Consider the following 25110-nt stretch of genomic DNA (forward strand, 5'->3'; position numbering starts at 1 on the left):
ACACAGCATCTCCACGACATGGCGGCGGCGGCAGCAACAATACTACAGCGATAATCAAAGTTACGCCTTCTTTCTTTGCGTGAACATTTGGGCGGTGTTATGCAAATCTTCCCACATCGTGACGTAGACATGTGGGGGCGTGTTAGAACGAGCCGTTTTAGGTAGGCGTGGTTGACTCAACTTTTATAAAGAATATCTCTTTGGATTTGAGACTTTAGTCTTTGCAACTTTACAGATCTTTGATATCTTTGAGAATCAAAATGTCTTTGATTATGCACCAAGAGCTTGTAACACTCCAAAGAGAAAGGAAAAATTGAAATCGCATCACATGACCCCTTTAAGCTCACCAAGGCTTCATTATTTGATGAATAGCTCAAAAAGCATTTATTTGAAATAAAAAATCTTTTGTAGCATTATGAATGTCTTTACTGTCACTTTTGATGAATATGTGTACTTGCTGAATAATTGTATAATGAATAATAATTACATCAAATAAAATAAAAACCACTTGTTGTGGTAGTAAAATCTCAGTACTCAAGGGGGCGATAGAGGGCTATGTTAAGATTTTCTGTTTGGAAGGAATTAAGTTTCAGTATCAGGCCTGAACAACCAAATGCGTTTCGCAATCACATTAAGTATGCATCATGACCATTGCTTTCAATCATTTACACGTTTAAAGAAATAGTTAACCAAAAAATAAAAATTAGCTGAAAATTTCATCCAAGATCAAGAAGAGTTTGCTTCTTCATCAGGACAGATTTTTTTTTAGAACTTTAGCATTGCAATGGCCTGAGAGTGAGCAAATTTTCATTTTTTTGGGGTGAACTATTCCTTTAATGACCAGATAGCTATCCAATCAGAAAAAAGAGTTCTCTTCAAATCCTTGTGCCATTAACCCACATGTGCTATTTTTATTCATTATTTACATAAGTTAGCTATAAACATCTCAACTTTGCCCAACTTTCTCAGCAAGCCTCTCTTAAAACTATTGCTCCACCATGACTGTACTTGACCTTCGAAGAAGAGCTTACACTAATGTCTGCTGTAGCGTGTTAAACTTCAGAACTGCTCTCCAATAAACGTGTCTAATAAATCTTAACCTCAATGTCATCTCTCTTCAGATAAATTCATGCAGCTAAACAATGCTCTCTTCAGTCTGAATGGAGGCACGGGTTACGTGCTTAAACCAGAGTGGATGCGAGATCCAACCAAGAAGAAGCCTGCTAAACAAACCATCAGAATCAGAGTAAATAACTCTTATTTGCTTGAAACTGCAGTTGAGTCAGTTCAACCTTTTATTGAGTTCTAGAATGTTAAAGTAATAGGAATGCAATGTTAATTAAAGTAATTGAAGTAAAAAGTAATTATTTGCTCACCTTGATGTCATTCCAAATCTGTATGACTTGTGAATTTGTGGACTAAAATATGAGAACTTGTAATTTTGTTGCTTGACAGTCTCCAGTTAAATTCATTATGTGGAAAAGATTATCTTTTGTGTTCTACGGAAGAAAGACATTTACATTTTTTAGGGTTTTACACGTTTTGAATGACATGGCAAATTATTGTTTTTGGGTGAACTAGCCACATTTGTGTGGTACAGTTTTGTCAAAACTATTAGTAATTTTCTTGGGTTTCCTGCAGGTGATGGCAGCCAGGCATCTGCCCAATCCAGACCACATCGTCAGTCCTTTTGTGCAGGTTGAGCTGTGGCCATACACAGGAGCTCAAGTAGACAACTGCAGTTTCAAGACTACCCTCTTCAGTAAGGATACGGGAAGAAAGTTAGGGAGAGAGGAATTACAATTTAGATTACAGTAGTTAAGAATGTTGGTTTCTTTGCAGAGGACAACGGACTGAATCCAGTGTGGCTGGGTCAAATGAATCCACCCAAATGCTTTAAAGTAGATGAGCCAGACCTGGCCTTCCTGCGCTTTGTGGTTTTTGAGGAGGACACATTCTCTGATGCGAAGTTTCTTGCACAGGCCACTTTTCCTATTAGAGGTATTCGTCAAGGTAAATCCATCCAACAGATCTGAGCCCCAAAATCCTGGTTATGAATTAAGAATTCATCCCTCGTTTTAGTAAATTGTGGCCACACTACTAATTTGTTCCCTTACTACAATAAATCGTGGTCACATTGTACTAATTTGCCGATTTAATTAAAACAAGGGAATGACTTAGTACAATGTTGCCATGATTTACTAAAATGAGGGAATGAATTAGTAGTGTGCATGGCCACAATTGTAGTAGTAGTCGTGGGAAGGAATTCATGGCCATAATTTCACTAAAATTAGATAACGAAGTAAATCGTGGCTATGATTTAACTAAAATGAGCGAACAAATTCATAATTTGTGGCCACAGTACATATATTTTTGTGATGCGCAGGGCTCTGCAAGTAGTCCCTGAGATTTTAATATTTTAATATAATGTCAGTTAATGGCTACAAGACATGAAGGTAAAAGGTTTAGTGAGTGTCTTTATTTATTATTTACATTTTTATGATTTAACTTCACTTTTCATCAAACCACAAAGCCCCCGTAGTTCCCTCACAAGACCCCAGAACCGGAGATCAGTTTTATTACTTTCATAATATTGCTTCAAAGAAAAATAGTGCCTCTGTATTAAAATCTAAAAGGGTCTCTGAGCTGTTGCATTTCTCTTCTGGACATTCTTTTCTTTTTATTAGGGTATCGGTCTGTCCTGCTGAAGAACAGGTTTAGTGAAAACCTGGAGGTTTCATCTCTTCTGGTGCATGCAGAGCAGGTGGAGGTGAGGGACCTTGTTTTTTGTTTTTTTTTGATTAATGTACATTAACCTTGAGACTGCTGATATGAAAGCAGTAACACCACCAAAAACAAATAAAAGCCCAATTTAAAATATTACTATTTTCCTCATTCCAGTCAGTAATGAAAAATCTTTGTGTACAGGTGTAAACAGCCTTAACCACAAGGAACTAGCAGACGTTTCAATGTGAATATGGTGAAAAGCATGTGGTTTAGTCCTGGTCTTGTTGTTTGGAAGATATATTCCAGATTCTGGATCACTGTGGAAATAAATCGTAAGGACTGCAGAGCAGTTACTGCGACACTGAATAAGATCTAAATAAACGGTGTATATTTGTATTACATATAAATGTGTATATTTGTTCACATGCTCATGTTTTGGGTTCATGATAAGAGAATTTCCTTTTCTCTCTACTGTATCAGTTATCAAAATAATATAAAGAGTGCATTTTAAAAAATGAAAAAACGTTTTTTGAAGCAAATGACTAAACTAGTGAATAAACGCGTCAATAAAAAAAGCTTTGAAAGCTTTCTATTTGAAACATATTCACAGACAGTTTATTTTGATTGAAACTGGTTCACATATTAGGCTTATTTTCCTGTTGAAGGTTGTGTTCTCATTACAACAGCCACAGAGCAGCAGCAGCAACCCAGCTGTAGATAGAAGCAGAAAAACACAGAAGAAATAAGGGCAGCAGTTGTATCTGCAAAAACTCCAGGAGTCATGGGAAATGTAGTTCATTCTGTATGTACACGACTGTGCTGCAGGGGCCGCAGGGGACCCCACCCACATCATATTAAGACTCCGTCTCAATGCAACATCGCAAAAAGCGCTTTTCAACAAAAATAAAAAAGCTGAAATTAATGAGACATAACATGATAAGGAGACATTGGAAACACAAATAGCACAGTGAGTTCCACAGGATATTACAAATAAATCCGGAAACAGTTGACTTAAGTATAAACTGGATTTCAACTTCAACAGATTAGCCATTGTCTCAAAGAGATGGCTTTTATTATGATTTCTTAACAAAATCCTTCCTGCCACAGAGAAAAATGGTCTGCTTTTAGGACTGAAGACCATTCCAATGTACCTTACCACGGCTTGAGTTTCACCAGTGTACAGAATGGCACAGTTTCTAGTCCACTCACGAACGCACCTTCAGAACACACTCCCAATATAATCCATCCGTTCACATCGCGCACACACACACTAACTCTGTCCATCTTTCACTTTTAGAAACACATTTTGATTCTTATGGTAAGTGGTTGACGAGGGCTAGTGATTTTACCCTTGATTTTAAATCTATATGATAAAATTACAAACATGCAAAAAGAGAAACAAAACGGGCAACAAAAATAGGTGACCTTATGCACACATCTAAAAAAAAAAAGAAGAAGGCAACAAAGAGTCTCCCAAAAACTTGAGAGAAAGAGAAATGGGAAATTATATACACTCATATGTACATTATACAGTTTGTAAATATGCAAGATGGCAGAACTCGTGTTGGTGCCATTATGGCACCCAGTACTGAACGCCCCCCTCTGGACGGCATCTGTATCTGTGTGAAATCAAACGCACACACAAAATCTAGAACTACCTAAAACTGCTACTTTCAAGACCAGCCACATGGACGGGGCAGCAACTCGATCTGGATATAGTTCAAAGTGGGAGTAGAGACAGACACGCCTTTGTAAACATAAGAAAAACTCAATTTAAGTTAAGACGGCAAATTCAACGTTTTATTTCAGGCCGTCTTTTTTTTAATTTTTAATTTTTTTACAAGATCCGTCTCGTTTCTCTACTAGTCAAGATATTGACTAACTAATTACAATGGTCATAATCTATACGTTTGGAGAGACGCTAAAATATAAAAAGGTTAAACTGCATAAGCCGTAATGAACATAGCACAAATCTTGGCTCGATTTGATATAAATATGCGGAACATTGTCAACCGTTGTGGCAGGACAATCATGGTGGACTCCTATCGACCACTAGAGGTGAAGAAGTTTACAGAGAATAATAAAGCCTATTAATCGGTTTAAAAGTTCATAATGTATCTATGTACAACTTAGCTGACGTTGCTAGGTGATGCAATCTTTACAGAAAATGTTTTAGGCACCATCTTGGTTCAGTATGCTTGACAAAAGACCTTAATAAAAGAAAATAGGACCAGAAAGGGGGGCACATAAATACAAAGTAGTCCCAGACTACTTCCTGGACGATGTTCTCTTAAATACGGGTGTGAAATTAAAATTACACTGTACAATATGGCTAAAAAAAGAAGAGAGAAGAGGAAGGGAAAGGATTTTTTTTTTTTTTTTGAGCGAAGCCCCAGAAATGTCCGCATTAAAAATGGGGACACGTCGATTTTCTTTACAAACACACATGTATATGAAAGCAGTGTATGGAAAAATATGCTTATTCAAGTTGATAAAAAAAATGATTTTCAGAGCGATAGAGATATAGAGATGAACGTGAACATTGTTAACAGACACATTTTACACCAGAAATCTCTGTGAGGATGCAAAAATGATGGACTCTGAACCAAGAGGACCAAGCACACATGTAACAAGAAAAGAAAAAAAACTTAAGAGGAAATTGGCTTTCCACACAGGAAGTGATATCAAAACTGTACTGGAATGTGGCTCTGAATATTCAGGCCTTCACCAGACGCTGGTACCACAGGGGAAATGTATCCAGGTGGTCTGATGTCTTCGGGGGGGACAAAAAGGGACGCCAGTTATGGGTTAAGACGAGGGACACGGTTCCTCTGAAGGGTCTGAGATAAAGGCAAGAACGAGACAGAGGAAAAAGTCCACTGGTGATGTCGTTGGAAAGGTTCCTGTGCTGTTTGATGATGTCACGGGACATATTCTTGCATTTTGATGCCGCTGCGAAGAGCATCCTCGGATGAGACACTAGATGATTCTTGAGCGTTTATGATATTATCAGAAGGTCCTTGTCGTTTGAATGATGTTCCTATAAACACAGTCCTTGCTTCTTGATTATGTTGTGTTCAGATGATGTGTCAGCGATTTCCTGTCAATAAATCTCCTCGAGCATCGTGTTCACCACGCCTCTGTGTAGCGAACGTCCACTTCCTTTAGATTGGGTAGTTTGGCCTGTGGGCAGGACCAGAGACGGAGAGGTTTAGATAATGAAACCTTTAATGTAGCATGCTGGTTTAACATCCTTTGTTGTTCCTGGAACAACATTCCTGTCAGCCCTATGATTCTTATTATTCCTCTCTGTCATGGCTACGATTGATTGACTGAACCAGGAACATGTCCTGCTTGTGTAAATAACATTAAAAAATTATAAGATGATAAGAGTTAAAGGTGAAGTGTGTAATTTCTGCACCATTAGAGTCACCAAACTGTATTGGAAAAGTAGAGACTAGGGATGGGCGTATCGATCCGAAGTATCGATATATCGATACTGACGCGAGTATCGAAAGTATCGATACTAAAAAAAAAATATCGATACTAAGGTGCGTTTTATTTACCAGTGGTTTTGTTTATTTAACAAAAATAATAATAATAATAATGCATACAATATGCATTGAATTGGACGAATAACCTTTGTTAGCGAGTAATTGTGTAGGATATAACTATTTTCCTGCTCATCTGAACACACGCAAATGTTGCAAGACAGAACCAATCAATCACAGAGAGCATTCACTCACTGCTGACAGTGCATTCAAACAGGGCTGCGTTTCCCAAAAGTATCATAAGAAAGCATTAAAGCTTTTGGGAACGGCAGCCCTGAACAATGCTTATCAGAGGACAGAAAAAAAACATAAATGTTTGAGTTATTTCACAATAAACAAATTGAGATTGTAGCCTACATAGTTTGTGCAATTAAAATTATTTAAATTGAACGTTGAAAGATAATATTGATCATGTTCTATTCTGTAATGTTAATAGAAATCATACATTGTCAGAATAAAAAGGTTGCTTTTTATGCATGCAACAGCCATTCACTGGCAGTCCCTAATTGTAGTACAAAATATTGCACTAAATCAAAAGTTCAAATGTTACAAATAAGTTAGAATATTAATGTTGTAATACTGGTAGCACTAATATAAAGTTTAGTGCAGAAGTATCGAATCGGTATCGATATCGACTATACTGCCTAGAAAAATATCGGTATCGTATCGAAAACAAAATAAGGGGTATCGCCCATCCCTAGTAGAGACTGTTGATACTGGTTTCCTGAACACTCCCTCATCTGCTATTGGCCAGCCAAACAAGATAACAACGCCCCTAAACTCAGGCCATTGGTCAAGTCAATGTGGCTGTTTTGTGTTGGTTGTAATGGTTCAATGTTTTGAAAGCACCACTGAATAGCAGTATTTACATTTTTGGGGAAACTCAAACTATGAACAACTTTATTAATCAAAAGTTTGGGGTCAGTTTGATTTTTTTATGTTTTTTAAAGTAGTATCTTATGCTCACCAAGGCTGCATTTATTTGATCAAAAATACTGTAAAAAAAAAAAACAGCAATGTTGTGAAATACTATTAAATACTATTACAATTTTAAAATTGTTTTCTATTTTCCTGTGATGCAAAGCTGAATTTTCAGCAGCCATTATTCCAATCTTCAGTGTCACATGATTCTTCAAAAATCTTTGTAATATCTTAGTAATCATTTATTTTTATTATCAATGTTAAAAACAGCCGTGCTGCTTAAAATTGTTGTGGAAGCTGTAATACATTTTTTCAGGATTCTTTGATTAATATAAAGTTTAAAAGAACAGCATTAACTTGAATTAGATTTTTTTGTAAGAATTTTAAAATTAAATAAAAACATCGTACTGACCCCAAACTTGAGAAATAGTGTACATTTAGTAGCTTCTTTATATTAAACTGAGATAGGAAATTTAACCCGTCCTTGCGGTTTTTAAAATTTTTTTTTATGACACTTCATCTTTAACTTCAAGTTTCAATCCTAGCAGTCTGAGGGTCTGAGGGACAAGTCATCATCCTCTTACCTTCAGGTCTTCATATGTGTCCGCTGTGAGTTTAGTACTGTTCATATTCAGGCTGCACAGGCTTTTCATTGCTGCAAGGAAAAGTTGCAATATTAATTATAATTATCCAACATGTTAATTAAAATAAACCATAAATGTGTTGGGACAAACACTAAATGCTCTTCACACTGAAAATAAACCACTTTTTTTGTTAAATGGATAGTTTAAAGACTTAATTTTTAAAACTTAAGTTATGCCATAAATTTATAGCCAAACAACAAGTAGATGGTTGTTTATATGGCTAAGCTCCAAATAGAGCACCATTAAAGTGGAGGTGTGAGCAGGTCTGACATCACTGATGGCAAAAACCACTAGCTCTTGCATGTTATCTGAATGATTGTGACGTGGTAAATTTAAAAACACGGTCGCGAATGACATTTGAGATCTAGAGTGGAGAGAAAGATTATTCGTGAACAATGACTATGGCTTCAAAAGACTTGGACTATAGTGCACGAGTCATATTTTATGATTCTTTGAAGCTTGACAGTATAAATCACCATCCACTTTTGTCACGGTATATGAAAAACAGAAGTTCTGACATTGTGTTCTCCTTTTGTGCTCCATGGAATAAAGAAAGTCAGTTATACTGGTCTGGAATGACATGACAGAATTTTCATGTTTGGACTGTTTGTAACTATCCTTTTAAGAAACCTCAAGCTTCACAAATAGCTACGAACTGTTGTAGACCAAGAGGCTAGAAAATAAATCTAATCATTTTAAATTCAGAAACAGCTGTTTTTTTTTAACAGTTCAGAATGAAAGTAGCTGGATATACGATTTATGTAAATGCGTTCTTACAGCTGAGGGAGAGCAGGCCAGCATCCGTGACTGGAGTCTCACACAAGTTCAAAACCTGCAGACAGGCCAGATGCTCCGACAGCAAACGGAGCCCAGCATCTCCAAACTAAAACACAGCGAAAACATAAATCAAGTCAATAAAACAGGTTTTTATTAAAGAAATTAATACTTCTATTCAGCAAGGATGCATTCAGTTGATAAAAAGTAACAAACACAGCGAAAACATAAATCAAGTCAATAAAATTTTCTTTTTATTAAAGAAATTAATACTTCTATTCAGCAAGGATGCATTCAGTTGATAAAAAGTAACAGTAAAGATACTTTACAAAAGATTCCTATTTCAAATCAATGCTCTTGTTTTGAACTTTCTATTCATCATAGAATCCTAAAAAAAATGTTTGTGTACCAAATCAGCATATAGCATATGTATATCGGCACATAGTGGAGATTCTCTTTAGACTATGGACTGAGAATGGAATGAGCAGAAGAAAACAGACCTGGGTGGACCACAGGTTGAGCTGTTTGAGGGATGGCAGTTTGATGAGTTGTTCAGCACAGGCACTGGTGACGTTGGTGAACGCCAAGCTGAGGTTCTCCAGATTGCCGAAGGAACCGGAGCTCAGCAGACGAGCCAAGTCGGCATCCTAGAGTAACAAAAATGTGAGGAAAAAGCCTTGAGGAAGGATTTTTGGTTGTGTTTTACTAGGAAAACAACAGCATGGATGCAAGCAAATACATTTTAATTTATGCAAACACTCTCACCGTCGATTTAGATGGCAGAGTGAGTCGAGTAGGGCCTCCTTTTCTTTGCTAAACAGAGAGAAAGAGATATTACTAGTGCTGCAGTTTTTAGTTTAAACATCAGGTGGCGCTTGAGAGTCAGCACTGTATACGTAGGAAGCCTGTAAATGGGTCACTTCTGTCTTTTTGTGTTAATGGGAGCACTGCGTTAAACAAAGTCAGAGCTCGGCAAGAAGAAGCCTGTGCGTGGCAGTGAAAGCGTCTCGGTGTTGATTTGTGAAATTGGTTTGTGCACTCACCAGTTCTTTAAGCTCCCTCTGTCTGTCGCACAGCTGCTCGTACATGCGCAGGCCGACCTGGGTGCTCTCCAGGGTGGAGATGATCTGTAGCTGAGTGTCCTTGTTCTCTATGATGTTGTACTCCAGCATCAAACACAGGATCTGCACGGCAGACACACAGGGATCACTGCTATATCCTGCATACAGGTTTCCCTGGAGTCTCTTGAACTCTCCATAGATAATGTAGTGAGCTGCCTTGCTGTCTACTTAGGCAGCATCCATTCAGAAATGCAAACTGAATTGAAATTGCTGGATTCTGCCCACAAAATTTAGCCAAAAAAAAAAAAAAATGCTACCATACTCACAGTTGATTCCAATAGAATTTGATGTTAGCATGTTGCTAAGCTAATAAGTGGATACTATAAAGAACACAAAACAAACCGCGTTATAATATTGGATTAAATAAAATCCTAATTCTAAATCCACAAAGGATACACGCAGTCAGACTTTAGACTATCTGGTGCACTTTGCAGTTTATTCTAGTCTAGAACTGACAACTTAAGATTCGAAAATCAACATTTAAAGTGATCGACTACCTTTTATTGCAAATGATTATACTACAACAATAGATAGCTGTGGAAAAAAACAAAACAATGCAACAGTTTCCGCAGATGATTTGAAAGAAAACAGAAGAAATTTGCGGAAATTCACAGAACAACATTAAATATGACCACACCCTAATACTCAGGTTGATTTCAAAAGAATTTGACGTTAGCATGTTTCTAAGCTAACAAGCGCTACTCTAGTAAACACAAAAACATAGCGCATACAAATACTGAATGAAACCGTACAATATAGGATGACATTTTAATTAAATTGTAATAATTACAATGCATTCTAGGGTTGCCAAATCCACAAAGCATACATGCAGTCAGTCTATCGGCTCTCTGGTCCACTTTGCAGTTTATTCTAGTCTAGAACCGCCAACTCAGACTTATACATTGAAAGTGATCACCCACCAGTTTTTTTGGTTTTTGTGTGTCATTTAGGGGCAATTTTAATTCAAATTTGTCACTCTACAACAATTAATGACTAAGGAAAAAAGCAACAGTTTCTGCAGATGGTTTTAGAGAAAATGGATAGAAATTGGCAGAAAATGTGCTTAGAATTTCTGTCTGTACAAAAATACAGATGATTTAAAACAGAATATGCAATTCTGCTTGTGGATATTTCAGTTTTCTTAGTCTAGTCATTAGATTTTCCACAAAAGCATTCATTAGTACCTTGTAAACAACTTGGTTTCACAGGAAGTTGCATAATGCTAGCCAATCAGATATAAACTGCTAATTTTCAGTCTGCTCTTACCATTTTGTGTGCAATATTCATCATATGGTCAGTGAACAGACTATGGGCGTTCTGTAGACGTGCCCTTAAAGGCTGAGACTAGCAAAACTAAGGCTTTAAAAAAAAAAAAAAGCCTTTTGGTTGAACCATCCATGATGCCTAAAAATGTTACATAGGTGGGCAGCTCATGCTGTTTTTTTCAACAGGGCACTACATTTCGGCTCAAAGCAACAGTCATATGTACCTCCACCATGGTCTGGTTCCCCCGCAGGGCCAAGAGCATGCATGGTCCCAGTTTATTTTCAGCCAGCGACAGGAGAAATTTCTTCGTCTTGTAGCAGGAGCCCATGAGGATGTGGACCTGTGAGGACGAACAACATCAGACCATAAAAGTAGATATAGTGGCAGGACAAAAGACTAAACTAATTGAGACATCTCGCATTTCATACAAACACTTTCATACCATGCTAGCAAACAGCTCTCCATCATCGTCGCAAGCTACGCCTCCTGGACTGTAGAGCTGGAACCACCCGTCTTTTCCAGAGCGCACGCTGAGCAAACAGGAGTGGACCTGTGAGAGACACACACATGCACATACATTCACAATGGCTGAAGCTCAACAAAGCACTGTTTACTAAGTCTACAGTGGCAATATTAAGCAGGCATTTGATTGATACTGTAAGCCAAACAACACCCTTTCTGCACACTTTCCTGTCTCACCTCTTGTCTGGGATCTTCAGCAAACCTCTGAATGACATATTTCAGCTCTCTGTTACAAAAATAAAACATGAAACATGTCAACTTAAACACTTTAAGTAAAAATTCACCTCCCAAAAAAATAATTCGGTCATCATTTACTCACTTTTATGTTGTTCCAAACTTTTTCTGAACAACATGTTTCTATGCAGTTACAATTAAAAGTGATTGGAAGCATCAAAAAGATGCAGTCTAATAAAAATGGGTTAAAATGACTCCAGGGCTTTATTTTAAATCTTCTTAAGTTATATGACAGCATTGTGTGATGCATTGGCTGAAATTTAATTCACTATTCACTGGTTATCTTAACCGAGACTTGTGTAAGTTTAATTTGTGAATGAATAATTCAGACCATTTTTGTGCACTGGTTGAACCAATTCACTAAAATGATTAATTTTAGCTGATTGAACTGTTCTACTTAATGCCAAGGAGAGCTAGTGTGAATGTCAACATTTTCAGTGAATAATCACAAAGTATGTTCTTCAAAAGCTATAGTATGTTTTCAAAAGACTTCTGTAAAAAAAAAACTTCTGTAAAACCTTTCCACAGAATGTGATACTCTTCCACAGAGCACCCAAAAGTTATTTCATAAGGTTTGAAAAAACATAAGGGTGAGAAAATGAGTTTCATTTTCTTCATTCACTTCAGAGTTTCATAATGACTCACGACACTTTCAAAACTTTACAACAACTCTTCATTCTGTCATCATTTATTCACCCTTATGTTGTTCCAAACCTGTAAGAATTACTTTCTTTTGAGGAACATAAACTGATGGCAAAACCGATGTCACTTACTTTGTGAATTTGGCATGTGCAAGGGCCCTAGAGAGGAGAAAGCAAACAGAGAAAAACACCGACTTGACTCAGGCATGCAAAAAAAGGCAGTGTCGTCATTCCACATAATTACACAAGTTGCTTTCTGAGTCTATATGTAGGCGTGCTTGCCTCGACACGCATGATGATACAATTTCAAGTCATCTAAAGTCTGGGAGGACTTCATCAAATGTTTTGCATGTGTCATGAGTGCTCTGGGATGCGCCTAGCTGTTGTTAACTTTTTCTAATGAAGACTGGAAGCTTGGCGTACCGTATGAACACAGGTGAGCCCTCCACTTGTGGCAACCGCAGGGCTCTGCAGAAGACTTGTAATGATGTGCTCTGTCCTGCAGGGCCAATTACAGGAGCCACAGAGGACCCAAGATGCCTCACCTAATACTCACAATTCCGCTGCAGAGCCCTGCTGGGGCTCGCCCACATCAGTACTCACCCCTGCATGCCGTACCTTGAGAGACCGGCCCACCGCACGTACACAGAGAGCCCCCTTGGTATCGTTATATAGGCTACACATCCAAAACATAAATTCATATTTCACATACACTAGCGTTCAAAGGTTTAGAATCTGTGTGATTTTTTTAAAATGAAAAGTCTCTTATGCTCACCAAGGATATTCATTTGATTAAAAATACAGTAAAAACTATAATATTTAAAATATAACTACACCACTTTAAAATAACTGTTTTCTATTTTAATACATTTTAAAATGTAATTTAATCCTGTGATGGCAAAGCTGAATTTCAGCAGCCATTACTCCAGTCTTTAGTGTCTCATGATCCCCTAACAAAACAAAAATCATTCTAATATGCTGATCTGGTGCTCAAGAGGCATTTCTTTTTATTATCAATGTTGAAATCAGTTGTCCTGCTTAATATTTTTGTGGAAATCAAGACACTTTTTTTCCAGACTATTACTATAAACAGAAAGTTAAACAGCATTTTTTCGAAATAGAAATATTTTCTAACTAAAATTTGAATATATTATACACTGATATTGAGTATAGAGTGAGCCGTGTGACATCAAGTGACGATCTACCAATGATGCTTTTCACTTTTGTTCATTTTAACATCTTTTTGATTAAACTTGAAACAGTTATCTGTGGATCAAACTGGGCAAAATGGTCTCATTAGAACCAGCTGACTAATTTAAATAACATGTGCAAATGCAATAAACACGCTGTAAATAGAAAACTTAAAACACAATGGTAGATAAACTGATTGGTGTAACTGACACTTCACAATGAGTTAATTACAGCAGCAGAAATCATACTATTACTAATCGTAATGGATTCCATAGTTGAAACAGGCGGCAAGTAAACGGTTAGAAAGAAAGTAACTGTGAGGAGGATGAGAGGGGAGTAAATGCCCTTACTCTTTCGGGAAGGGGATTGGTTGAAGCAGGCTGGCCAGTGCTGGTCTCCAGTCATCGTAGTCTGATCTGTAGAGGGAAAAGGCCAGAGGAGAAATTAGAGATTCAGAGGCAGGAAGAGTGAGAACTGGAGAAAATAAGAGCCTTATGTAAGATCGGCCAGTGAAAGCTGAAACCTCAGAAGCTCTCCTGTGATCTGCAACCGGATGGTTCACAATAGGATCAGGTGAAGGTGGTAAAGCCTAAAAACAGATTCGGTTCAATGAATCTGTTATAAATATGCAGACTAGTTTAAGGTCACTTCTCAGTGTGATTATGGCTGAATCAGCTTTTCTATATCCCAAACTGATCATTTCTGTCAGGACCACTATCGTCAAAGATGATTGACAATTAGCATACAGTTTGGATTGGCGGTATGGTTCGGACCTTATATATGAATGCTTAGATAGGTGTCGTATTCCTATAGGTAGATGGGGATCAGCTGAGAGCCAGCTGATGCGAGCTTGACTAACGTGACCTGCCAGAACTAACGCTACGTTTCATTTATACTCAATGTGGGACTATTACAGTGTTGGAGAATAGCTACAAAACATTTTTCAGTAGCTCTGCTGTTATTAAAATAGCACGGCATTTTCTGTGAGCGAATTATTCCAAAAACAGCAGTGTTGCGCAACAAAACGCTGTATTGTGCAGCCTTATAATGCACGAACAAACTCACCCTCTTACAATCCACTTTCATTCTCAAATAGTGCTGAATTGTTCAATCCATTTAACGAAACAAAAGAAATACAAAATGTTTTACTGGTTCATTTTCTTTATACTAAATATTCTGCGGTGAAATATTACCAGGTGGTTCAGATCAGTTTTTCCAAAAAAGTTTGTACAGGCAACTCATCACTTAATAGTGTTCCCGGAATTCCCTTCATGTGTTTTTTTCTTTTAGGTAGTGAAATATTTAGTTAAATCAAATTACATAAAAACTAAAAATAAAACTACAATAAAAAAAATACTCACTTGTTTTTTAGATCCAGGTGTGTGTGTTTGAGTGTATATTATACACACACAAATATTTTTTTTCTTTTTTTTAATATATTTTTTAATATTATTTAATTTAATTATCTAAAAGTTAAGCTTCGGTGTAGCTACTTGTTTACTTGTTGGCAACTTGTAGTGTAGCTAGCTACTTTTTTTAATGTACTTTGGCAAGCTCATCAATTCAAATAAAATTAATTTAGCATTATTTATTTAAGGTCCTGTAATGATGCAAGTATTTACCTCTACCATGTGGGCAGGTCTGGCAGTCATTACTGCCAAAGGAACTTTTTAAAACTGGACAGAGGTCTAATAAGTGTGGAATAGTGACAGAAAGATCCAGTAACGCCATACTCACAGCATTTTAAGGATGAGGGCGAAACATCCCAGCACTCTGTCGGCGTGAGCAGGCAGCTGAATGGACAGGGCATTGAGCGCGGGGCTGACCAGTAGACAGTCGATCAGGTTGGGCTCGCTGACGCCTTCTGCGGGGGCCTTGCGCAGTGTGTTAGTGGTGTTGTTGTTGCGCTCCAGCTCTACCAGGATCTCACTGGAATTGACGATGGAAGGTGGTGGTGAGAGGGGCAGGGCCGGGGGTGGGGACAGGGTGGTAGTCGGGGGTGGTGTGGGCGGCTCGGGCCGCAGCAGGCGTAAAGGCATGGGCGGCTTCCTCTCACTTTGCTGCTGACAACCGTTTCGGATTTCCTTGAGACTGGGAGAGTTGTCGCGACTAAAAGAAAAAAAAAGAAAGAGAAGACATATGCCACTTTCCACAAAATTCAAGACAGTGTGGTGTCCTGTTATTTTTTTAAGGATACATTTTTTTGGTTGGGGGAACTATTCGATATATACGGTTCAAAAGTTTGGTTTTGATTTGGTTGGTAGGCTTGCTGCGATAATCGGTGTTGACGGTGTTAAGCCGCAACACCGGTTACGTCACTTGCTCACCGTGGCACCGCTCCCCCCACTGTCATTTTGATTTTTTTTTGTAATAAAAATAACTTAGTTCAGTTAGAGAACAGACACTACAATTGGCGGCTGCAGTGAGCCAAACAACAGTCGCATCACAGATCAGCAGCAGGAGTCAGATTTCATTTATCACGTGAGGAGAGCGAGTCGAGCTGACCGTCAAGAAGAGTGAGGTGAGACAGACAAGACGATGGGGGAAGATTTAGTTTCAAAACAAAATGCAAAAGCGCCTAGCTGTTAGGCAATACTTTATTTAAACTTTAATATTTTACTTTATTTAAAATTTGTGTAATTTAACAAAAGTTCTATGTTTAATATAAGTGAGTTGTGTTGTACCATTTTGTTGTTGTCCATTCAAGCATTTGATGCCAAATTGACGCTAATTCGAATTCGCATGGGCATTTATAAGCTATTTAAAAGCGAAGGAAAGTGAGGAATTGATGGAAAACCCCAACGAACTCCACCCCCCGGTGATAGCGGTATTACTGGTGTTGTCGCACGTCGATTAACCAGTGGGAAAATTTCACCACCGTCACAACCCTATTGGTTGGTAAGATTTTTTTGCTTGTTTGTTTTTTAAAGTAGTCTCTTACACTCACCAAGGCTGTATGTATTTGATTGAAAATTCAGTAAAAACTGTAATATTGTGAAATATTATGTAAGGCGCTTTGGATAAAAGTGTCTGCTAAATGCATAAATGTAATTATTACAATTTAAAAGAACTGTGAATGCATCCTTGCTGAATAAAATTATTAATGTATTTAAAAAATGAATAAAAATGTAAGAAATGACTATATATCATATGTTTTCAACTTTTCAACAATCAACTTTTCTGAAGGTTAAGCAACTCCTTTCAATGTCATTTGGTTGAGAAAGGGGGGAAAAAATACTAATATTGCATTCAGAGAGTTTCAGGCACATTCCATGGAAATTTCCATATTTGCATGCAGTCATATACAAAACACCAGCTGTTTAATTTGCTACATGGCCACAGTATTTGAAAGACCTTATTTGACTAACAAGTAACTATGGGACATCTGATTCTGGTAGGATGACAAATGGAACCCAGGAACGAAAACACATGTAAATGTGCACCTTTAAAATATCCATGAACTGTAGTTACGGAAATTTGTCAAAAGGCCATTGGAGAGTGAATGAGAGAACAGATTGCAACAAAAAACAGAGAGGGAGCAGTGCAAGGAAGCCTAGGGAGTAAGCTTTGACACTTCTCACTCTCTTGAGTCTTTGCGAATCATGGAAACCTTTTAAAATAGTTCCTTATTCCTCTCAGGTGGCTGCACCGCGGCCCAGATGCTCACAGTGATGACACAAACAGGACAGGTGAGACCAAAAATGTCACTACAGCCAAGTCACTGTTGTCTGTCACAAAAAATACTGACCGATTAAAGCAGGTGGCAAAGAAAGCGTGCATATTTATGGAATATTTAAAAAAAACGGATATGGAGCCATGAAGTCAGCAAAAATGATTCAGAGAAATGTTTTGAGCTCAGGCCTCAAGGGTAAATCGCATCTCATGGGTTGGAAAACCAGTGAATCGGACGCACCTGTTGATGAATTCTTCGTAGCAAGAGTAGATGGCAGCTAGGCACACCGCCACGAGATTGGGGAGGACCCGAGGATGAGGGCACTGTCCGGTGGGACCGTGCATGCTGAAATCATAACATGTAAAAAAAAAAAGGTCAGGTTAGCACAGCTCCTGCGTCCAAACCCAGAGTGACTGCGTAAAAAAACAAAGCTGAAACAGGAAGTAAGCGCAGGGCTTGGTCCTAAACAGACCATTAAAATGACAGTCTGATAGATAAAAGGATGTTACAGTTTGTGTACATATGAAGGCCTGTTCTTTGTACGTAAGTGAGGTGGAGCCAGGATGAGGTAACACTGGCAACGTTTACATGCACAATTTTTGGTTCAATCGGACTGAATTCATTCCGATTGATGAATCTGAATGAAGTGTTTACATAAACGCTAAATAAAGTGATCGGGTTGATGTGCGCGTTTATATGTCACAAGCTTCAAATCGGAATTGATTTTTTTTTGACATGCACACACTGCACAAATATTTTTTGAGTTTCTCAGAGTTTCTCACTGTTTGCACATAATAACCACTCTCCTACACGGTTTCTTTATTTGTTTTTAACAGCAGAATTAATATTGATCCATTTATGAATAAATATACATATAAACCGCTGTGTGGTGCGCTGCTCACATTTATCACGCAGTAAAAATGCCCCTCTCCGCGCTCCCAAAACGGGTTGCCTGTGGATGAGTATCCAAAACAAGGACTGGTGGGAGGTTGTCCTGCTCCACTTCACAGTTGCCGAGTGAAAAGAGAGTTTTATAATGACAGGACACGCATTTATACAACACTTTATTCAAAAGGAAGAACCACTGGTTCTACGCGTCATACGTCATTACACTATTTCTGCGTCATTGCACATGCGCAGTTCTTTCAGTTTCGGGGTTCAATCCTATCGAGTGTTTACATGCACTCTCAATCATATTAGAAAAGGAATAAACCACCCCCTTCAATCCGATTAAAATTTCATTCCGATCAAGCTCAGTTGGATCGATTAAGGTGTATACATGAAGGTTTTTCAGTCCAACTGAGCCATCAATTCGATTACAAATGGATTATTTGGTTGCATGTAAACGTAGCCATTGTGTCCTCACCAGGCGCGATGCAATGAGATTCCAAGCTTTTATCGCTTGCTGCATTGTTAGGACACAGTCACTCACCTGTGAATGAACTTCTTGACCACTTCCATGCCAGCGTTAAGCTCATTCAGAGCCAAAATATACTCTTGAGTAAAGAGACGGAGTCTGGGGCATTTCCCAAAGTCCTGGAATGAGAAGAAAAGACATGAGAGTCAATAAATGAGGGTGTAGTGATGTGTGAATTCAAGAGCACGTCTGGTGTTGTGCGCAGACCCACCATGTTGTGTTTGAGGATTCTCTGAACCACAGGAGTGAACACTTCAATCACCACCATCGACCGAGGACGCTCCCTACAGTGCTGTGTAGAGGAACACAAAAACCGATATTGATTAATACATATATTAATCATCAAAATCATTATAGCTAATCCCCTTCTTTAAAAAGTACTTGGTAAAGTAATGATATCAGACAAAAACACTGCACAATTACCATGGTACACAATACTCTACCGTTCAAAAGTTTGGGGTCGGTACAATAAAAAAAAAAAGTCTTCTCTTAAGCTCACCAAGGCTGCATTTATCCAATTAAATATACAGGAAAAACAATAATATTATTGAAATATTATTATAATTTAAAATAAATGTTTTCTATTTGAATATGTTTTAAAAATGTAATATTTTCCTTAGATGGCAAAGCTGAATTTTCAGCAGCCCATACTCGTGTCTTTAGTGTCACATGATCCTTCATTCTTATGTGATCAAGAAATATATATCTTATAATCAATGTTGAAAACAGTTGTGCTACTTATTATTTTTTGAGGAAACTGTGATACGTTTTTTTTTAGGATTCTCTGATGAATACAAAGTTCAAAAGAATGGCATTTCTTTGAAATAGAAATCTTTTGTAACATTATAAATGCATTTACTGCCACTTCTGATCAATTTAATGTTTAATTTATTTTAAAAAATGACACTCAAATTTTGAACAGTAGTCTGTTTTTGTAGAAACTAAAATTGGTTTATATATTAAATAACCATGTGATGATGCCAATTTTTTTTTTTTAAATCCTAGTAAATTAATACCATACAAATGACTTATATTTGACCTTTTTGTCCTTTAATAAGTTATTTCAGAAACACAAACCAAAATATTTTAATCAACTGAAAAATGAAAGATTAAAAGCAGCAATAAAATAAAATAATGAAATAAAATAGGGTTTACAATACTGAACTCAATTGTTCCCCTGAAGAATAGCCAGAATTGTCACATTTACCTTGCAGAAGAATTCACACAGGTCAGGGGGAGGGTGGTTATTCTCCAGCAAGGGTGCGATGGCCTACATACAGATCCAAACCATTAGTCACTTCCCCACAGACATGTAGAGACTTGTTGCTTTTCATCCACATTTTACAGAAGTGCACATCCTTCAGAGAGCACATCTGTGTGTGCATGTCCTGTTTCTATGGCAGTCCACTACATTTTCAAGTAAATTTTCTTCTAGAGCGTGTTTCACTGAGACTTAAGACACATTACGTAACTGCCTTTGTAAGCAATGGAGTTTAACACACTGTTGTGTGAAGGCAATATGCGTCTTCATATTTTCTTTGCAAAAAAAACAGCCCCACTTACCACAATGATGTTCTCATGGTCCTGAGCGCTGAGGTTAGTGTTCTAGGAAGGAAATGACACAAAAGCATTACTGAGAATTCATTGGCCAGTGGTGCCACGGCTAAGTGACTCAACAACCAGCAAGCCCTGCTTTTAAAAATGTTAATGGCCTTCTTGGGAAAGCCGGTGTGACTCAGTGATACAAGCCTTTTGACCAAAGGCCAGTGAGAGGTCTGTTTTTAGACCTTTTAAACCCCTCTTTGAATTCAAATGCTTGGTATATGTGGTGTTCAAAGACGTAATCTACATTTGCAAATCAAAGTAGGGATGCAAACAATCTTTCCCTATCTGCAAACAATCTGGAGAAGGAGATCTTCGTTGTGTAGCAATGCCACATAAAAAAAAAAAAGTCTCACTAAACCACAGCTACACAGGCAACCACAGGTAACTCTTAACCTGAACACAGACTCGAAATGACACGTAACACACCTCAATTCACAAAAGACACTCATAACCAGAAATGAAAGCAGAATGCTGCTCAAGTTCTAACATAAAAGATGCCAGCTATACTTCAAGGAGAAACTGGCTGAAAAATAATACCATCTGATAAATTTGACGTGCTCAATGAGAAAAATGACTCATAAATGCACAAAATAAAAATACATTTCTTTCAGGGTTTTAGGTTCTAAATTAAAAGCCAAGTTTATATGATATTCTATTCCCTACATAAGGATAGAGGAACTCTGTCAATACAAATCATTTTTTATTGTCTATCAGGGAAAATGTTTTAAGAAATATTTTATAACTTTATAAATGTATTTACTGTCACTTTTGATTAATTAATGCATTCTCAAAAATTAATTTATACATTTTTTTTTTAAACCTTTGGAAGGGTAGTGTAACTGTTTCTGTAGAAGAATTTTGGGTAAAATTGTTTATATATTAAATAACCACATGTCAACTTCTACTTTTTGAAAATCCTAATAAATTAAATTCTGTAAAAATGAAAGGTATTCTTCTCATTTGATCTTTTTTTTTATTATAATTTCATGAATATAAGCCAAACGATTTTTAACAACTAAAATTAGAAGATTAAAAACAGCAATAAAATAAAATAAAAGTCTTATATTCTACTTTTATAAGTAAAATTGTTTACATTTGACATATCTGAAAAAAGGGACTCCTAAACAATAATACAAAAATGCTGATTGCCCTAAAGTAAGCGCCCACTGCAAAGTTTATGATATTCTGTTCCCTAGATATGTCCTCTGTCAATATAAATGTTTTGTTGACTGTTTATTTTTGTCTATCAGGCGAAAAATTTTAAGCACAATCACTTAGAAATGTAACAGCTCACTTATCCTCAATAAGCTGCATGATTTGAAGTTATCATCGCACGTGTTACAAACAAAAGTTTTGGGTGGAAACACAAGTATGAGCAATAATAAAAGTGATGCACACCTTAGCAAGCACTATTAATGAGCTTTACACTCTTGTCAAATTAAATAATTAATAACTAGTCTTCTCACTAATTAGATGATGTGACGTACCTCAGCAAGCAGGGTGGAGATGATGTGCAGAGGGGCCTGATGGATGGATTCGTCCTGCAGGGGTGAGGTGAGGGCCATATCCACCAGGGCCCTGATCTCCTTCAGAACCACGTCCCAGCGGCTCGGGTTATTCAGAACCTTGCGGTACTTGTAGATCTTTTTCTGCAGATGAGTCAGAAAACCCAGAATGCACACACCTGACTTTTACCGATGCAACCAGCAGTTATGAAACCGGCACATATTTTACGACCATAATGCAGCTAGATAACAGCTTTTGAACTACATTACGGTGTGAATTACCTCACCGAATTTACCCAGAGATGAGCTGTGGTGACCAGGCTTGGAGATTTATGGTTTGAAGTTCTTATTTTGTTCCATTTGATTGCACTCATGCATGGATATTTTTTCAACCACAGGCACTTTTCTTAAAACAAAAAAGCCTTTTCACGCTCTCACTAATCTGTCTACTACCAATGTCCCACAGTTGATATATAGTCTTTTTTTTAAAAACATCTCAAACATTTCCACTGCATCTCAAAATATGGAAACTCACTGACTGGTAACTTGACGCACAAAATGATGCTCAGAAAGGATATTTACTGTTTCCTCTATACACATCACATCTTATATTTCATATCAAGCACGCTCTTCACTGACACAGCTTGGTCTCCTTGGTAGCCAAGTATTAACTTTTTATAAATATTCACTGGTTTGTAATGGAAATGATGTCACATCTGAAGTTACAAATTGTGTAAATAATAATAATAATTCCTCACAATAATACTCAAATGGTTTATAACCTTTTCATTCTTCCTTTCAAAATTGTTTCAATGTGGAAATAATGATGGTGGCTTCTTTGTCTTGCTATGGCCAATTTGCCTAATTTGACAATATTATAACTTGACTGGATATGACGCACAATCAAAAGCTCTGCTTGCAAGTGATATTTATTATTTCCTCCACACATCACATCTCATATTTCATATCAAGCATGATCCTCAGGGACATGGCTGTCTCCTTGGTAACCAAGAATTAACTTTAGATAAATCTTTATTGAGTCAAAATTGTTAAAGTAGTAAATGACGCCACAACTGAGGTAGTAAACGCCGGTGTAGAAAATGGTATAAAACATTTGACACAATAACAATCAAATGATTTAAGACTGTTTGATTTTTCCATCCAAGAAAGTTTCAATGTGAATGTCACATAACAAAAACAAAATGTTTTAGTTTTAATAGAAATCAACACTTGGAACATCAAAGTGCCTGTAGGTGAAGAACCACACACATATGTACACTTACAAAATTATACTCTCACTAAAACCATGCAAAATGTCATTGCACCATTGCTTTTTGCAAGTCTATCCTTCCTAAACGTGTGACCTTACCTTCCACTGTATAGAGTGAAACCACTGGTCCCGCAGATAGCTGTTAGCAGCCTACGAGTGCACACAAACAATCGCAAAATGAGTCAGTGTTTTCTCAACATGAGTGTCATGAAACCGTGAGGGAGCTGGAGGTACCTGCAGGAGGACTGTCCCTCCAGGGAAGCTTAGCTGGACACAGTATTTGGGGGCGTTGTCCCAGGACAACAGCTGTAGGTCCTCGATAGTGCTGTAAGACAGAGGGGCCTCCATGTATCCTGTAGGCTACAGAGACAGGAAGAAACACGTTCATATTTGCAAAAAACAGTCTGGGCATTAACACCTCTCAGGACAAGCATCACGTACTGCACTGACCACCTTAATAAAAGGTCTGCAGTGTCATGGAAGGGCGGTTGTACTATTTATTAATCAAATGTGAATAATATGATGATTGAGCTCTGAATGTCACGATATGCCTTTAAAGTTGCGTTGAACTCTTGACGTACATATCTTCGAGCCAGTGTCACCCACATAATGATACTTCACGCAAATCATTTCAAAGGTCAGTAGCAAACAAGGCTGAAGCTGAAATGGTTTGTGTTGCTGGGCACAACATACAGCCTACATTATGGATTTCAGCATGACAGGACCAGAACTATCAATTTTCTATTATTCTTATTTTATTTTGATTAATAAAATTATATTATTTTAATCATAGTTGATGATATATACAAAAAACTGCAAAATTTTTTATACTTGTTACACTTATTTTACACAAAACGCACTTGTTGAAGTTGAACTTGTTTAAACTTAGCATTTCGCTGTTTAGAGATGGATGTATTGGTAGGTTTTCCACAAGTTCAATTTTTTATACTTGTTACACTTATTTTACACAAAACGCACTTGTTGAAGTTGAACTTGTTTTCGCATTTCGCTGTTTAGAGATGGATGTATTGGTAGGTTTTCCACAAGTTAGCATGATAATATGAAGAAATTTGATTAGGCATCATCTTTCATAAGGTGACGTCAGTGGACAAAGATTGTGGACAATGGTTTATGAATAAAGAATTTGAAGTCAGGAGGATTCTGATTGGCTGTCATAGTTCTGAAAGTGATTCAGTGTCATTATCATTATAGTTGTAATTAAGGGTGTATTCACACCGGTCTTGTTTGGTTCGATTGAATCGAACTCAAGTTCGTTTCCCCCCTTGGTGCGGATCTTTTGGGCAGGTGTGAATACAGCAATCGCACTCGGGTGCGGACCAAACAACCGCACCGAGACCCAGCTAAAGAGGTGGTCTCAGTCCGGTTCAAAACGAACTCTGGTACGCTTGAGAATTTCTGTCCAATGAATGGATGACCTTAGCACACGTGTGGTTTTGTTTCTAATTTCTGGTTCACTTGCAAAAAGGGCAGTGTGAAAGCGAACCACACCAAAAAAAAAAAAAAAAAATCAACATTGTATTTGGTCCGGACCAAAGCAAGTGAACTAGCAGACCTTCCTGGTGTGAATACACGTTAGCGTTCACACGGCAAAGTTTCTAAAAAAGGACAACATTTTTTAATACAGTGACGCGCGAGTAAACTGTTCTCTCATTGGTCAAAGTTCCACGATTTAATTTCCGGGATTCCACTGCTGTCACCCATCAGGATGGGAACAACAACAGCTTTGTGAGCTTATTGTTGTTGTTTTTTTGTAGCTGTCATTATATTAATTTATCATTTTGAGCAGGAGTCCAGGATTGATCGGGAAAACATTCGAACCTCTCCAGTGTTCGTTTTCAATCGAGCCGAGACCACCTCGCTCAGGGGATCTCGGACCGATTGTTTTGGCACGGATCCGGGCGCGATTGCCATGTTCACATATGCCCAAACGAACCGAGCTAAGGGGGGAAACGAGACAGGTTCCGAAACATCGGGCCAGGTGTGAAAGCACCCTTAGACTTCAATTCTAAGAATTATAACGATTCTCA

General features: G+C 37.6%; 2 protein-coding genes across 2 annotated transcripts in view; one reads left to right on the forward strand and one right to left on the reverse strand.

Annotated features, from left to right (window-relative positions):
- The window catches only part of LOC107666218 (1-phosphatidylinositol 4,5-bisphosphate phosphodiesterase gamma-2), a 16083-nt gene extending 13134 nt beyond the window's left edge, over positions 1 to 2949 (forward strand). The window contains exons 27-30 of the mRNA XM_016457434.1: positions 1122 to 1246; positions 1642 to 1762; positions 1843 to 2013; positions 2688 to 2949. Coding sequence (XP_016312920.1) covers positions 1122 to 1246; positions 1642 to 1762; positions 1843 to 2013; positions 2688 to 2815 — 545 coding nt within the window. The 3' untranslated portion in view covers positions 2816 to 2949. The remainder of the gene's footprint in view (positions 1 to 1121; positions 1247 to 1641; positions 1763 to 1842; positions 2014 to 2687) is intronic.
- A 368-nt stretch (positions 2950 to 3317) lies between these two features.
- LOC107666223 (C-Maf-inducing protein-like) lies at positions 3318 to 23721 on the reverse strand. Its single transcript, XM_016457438.1, has 20 exons — positions 23297 to 23721; positions 23162 to 23212; positions 21775 to 21936; positions 20246 to 20287; positions 19890 to 19952; positions 18894 to 18974; positions 18698 to 18801; positions 17506 to 17610; positions 15330 to 15701; positions 13943 to 14008; positions 12534 to 12560; positions 11704 to 11752; positions 11447 to 11554; positions 11228 to 11344; positions 9661 to 9801; positions 9383 to 9430; positions 9118 to 9264; positions 8621 to 8726; positions 7784 to 7854; positions 3318 to 5910 (listed from the first exon to the last, which is right to left on the reverse strand). Exons 1-20 carry the CDS (start codon positions 23408 to 23410, stop codon positions 5857 to 5859), a joined length of 2028 nt encoding a protein of 675 aa, XP_016312924.1. The 5' UTR covers positions 23411 to 23721; the 3' UTR covers positions 3318 to 5856.
- Positions 23722 to 25110: the final 1389 nt, after the last annotated feature.

The sequence above is a fragment of the Sinocyclocheilus anshuiensis genome, unplaced genomic scaffold, assembly GCF_001515605.1.
Source record: "Sinocyclocheilus anshuiensis isolate Anshui unplaced genomic scaffold, SAMN03320099.WGS_v1.1 scaffold1217, whole genome shotgun sequence".
Lineage (NCBI taxonomy): Eukaryota > Metazoa > Chordata > Actinopteri > Cypriniformes > Cyprinidae > Sinocyclocheilus > Sinocyclocheilus anshuiensis.

Coding starts and splice junctions, on each gene's coding strand:
- LOC107666223 (XM_016457438.1), bottom strand. CDS start 23,410: ATGGAGGCCCCTCTGTCTTACAGCACTATCGAGGACCTACAGCTGTTG. Junction 18,975..19,889: donor TGTGTGAATTCTTCTGCAAG/GTAAATGTGACA, acceptor TCCTCTACACAG/CACTGTAGGGAGCGTCCTCG. Junction 15,702..17,505: donor TACGAAGAATTCATCAACAG/GTGCGTCCGATT, acceptor TTTTTCTTTTAG/TCGCGACAACTCTCCCAGTC.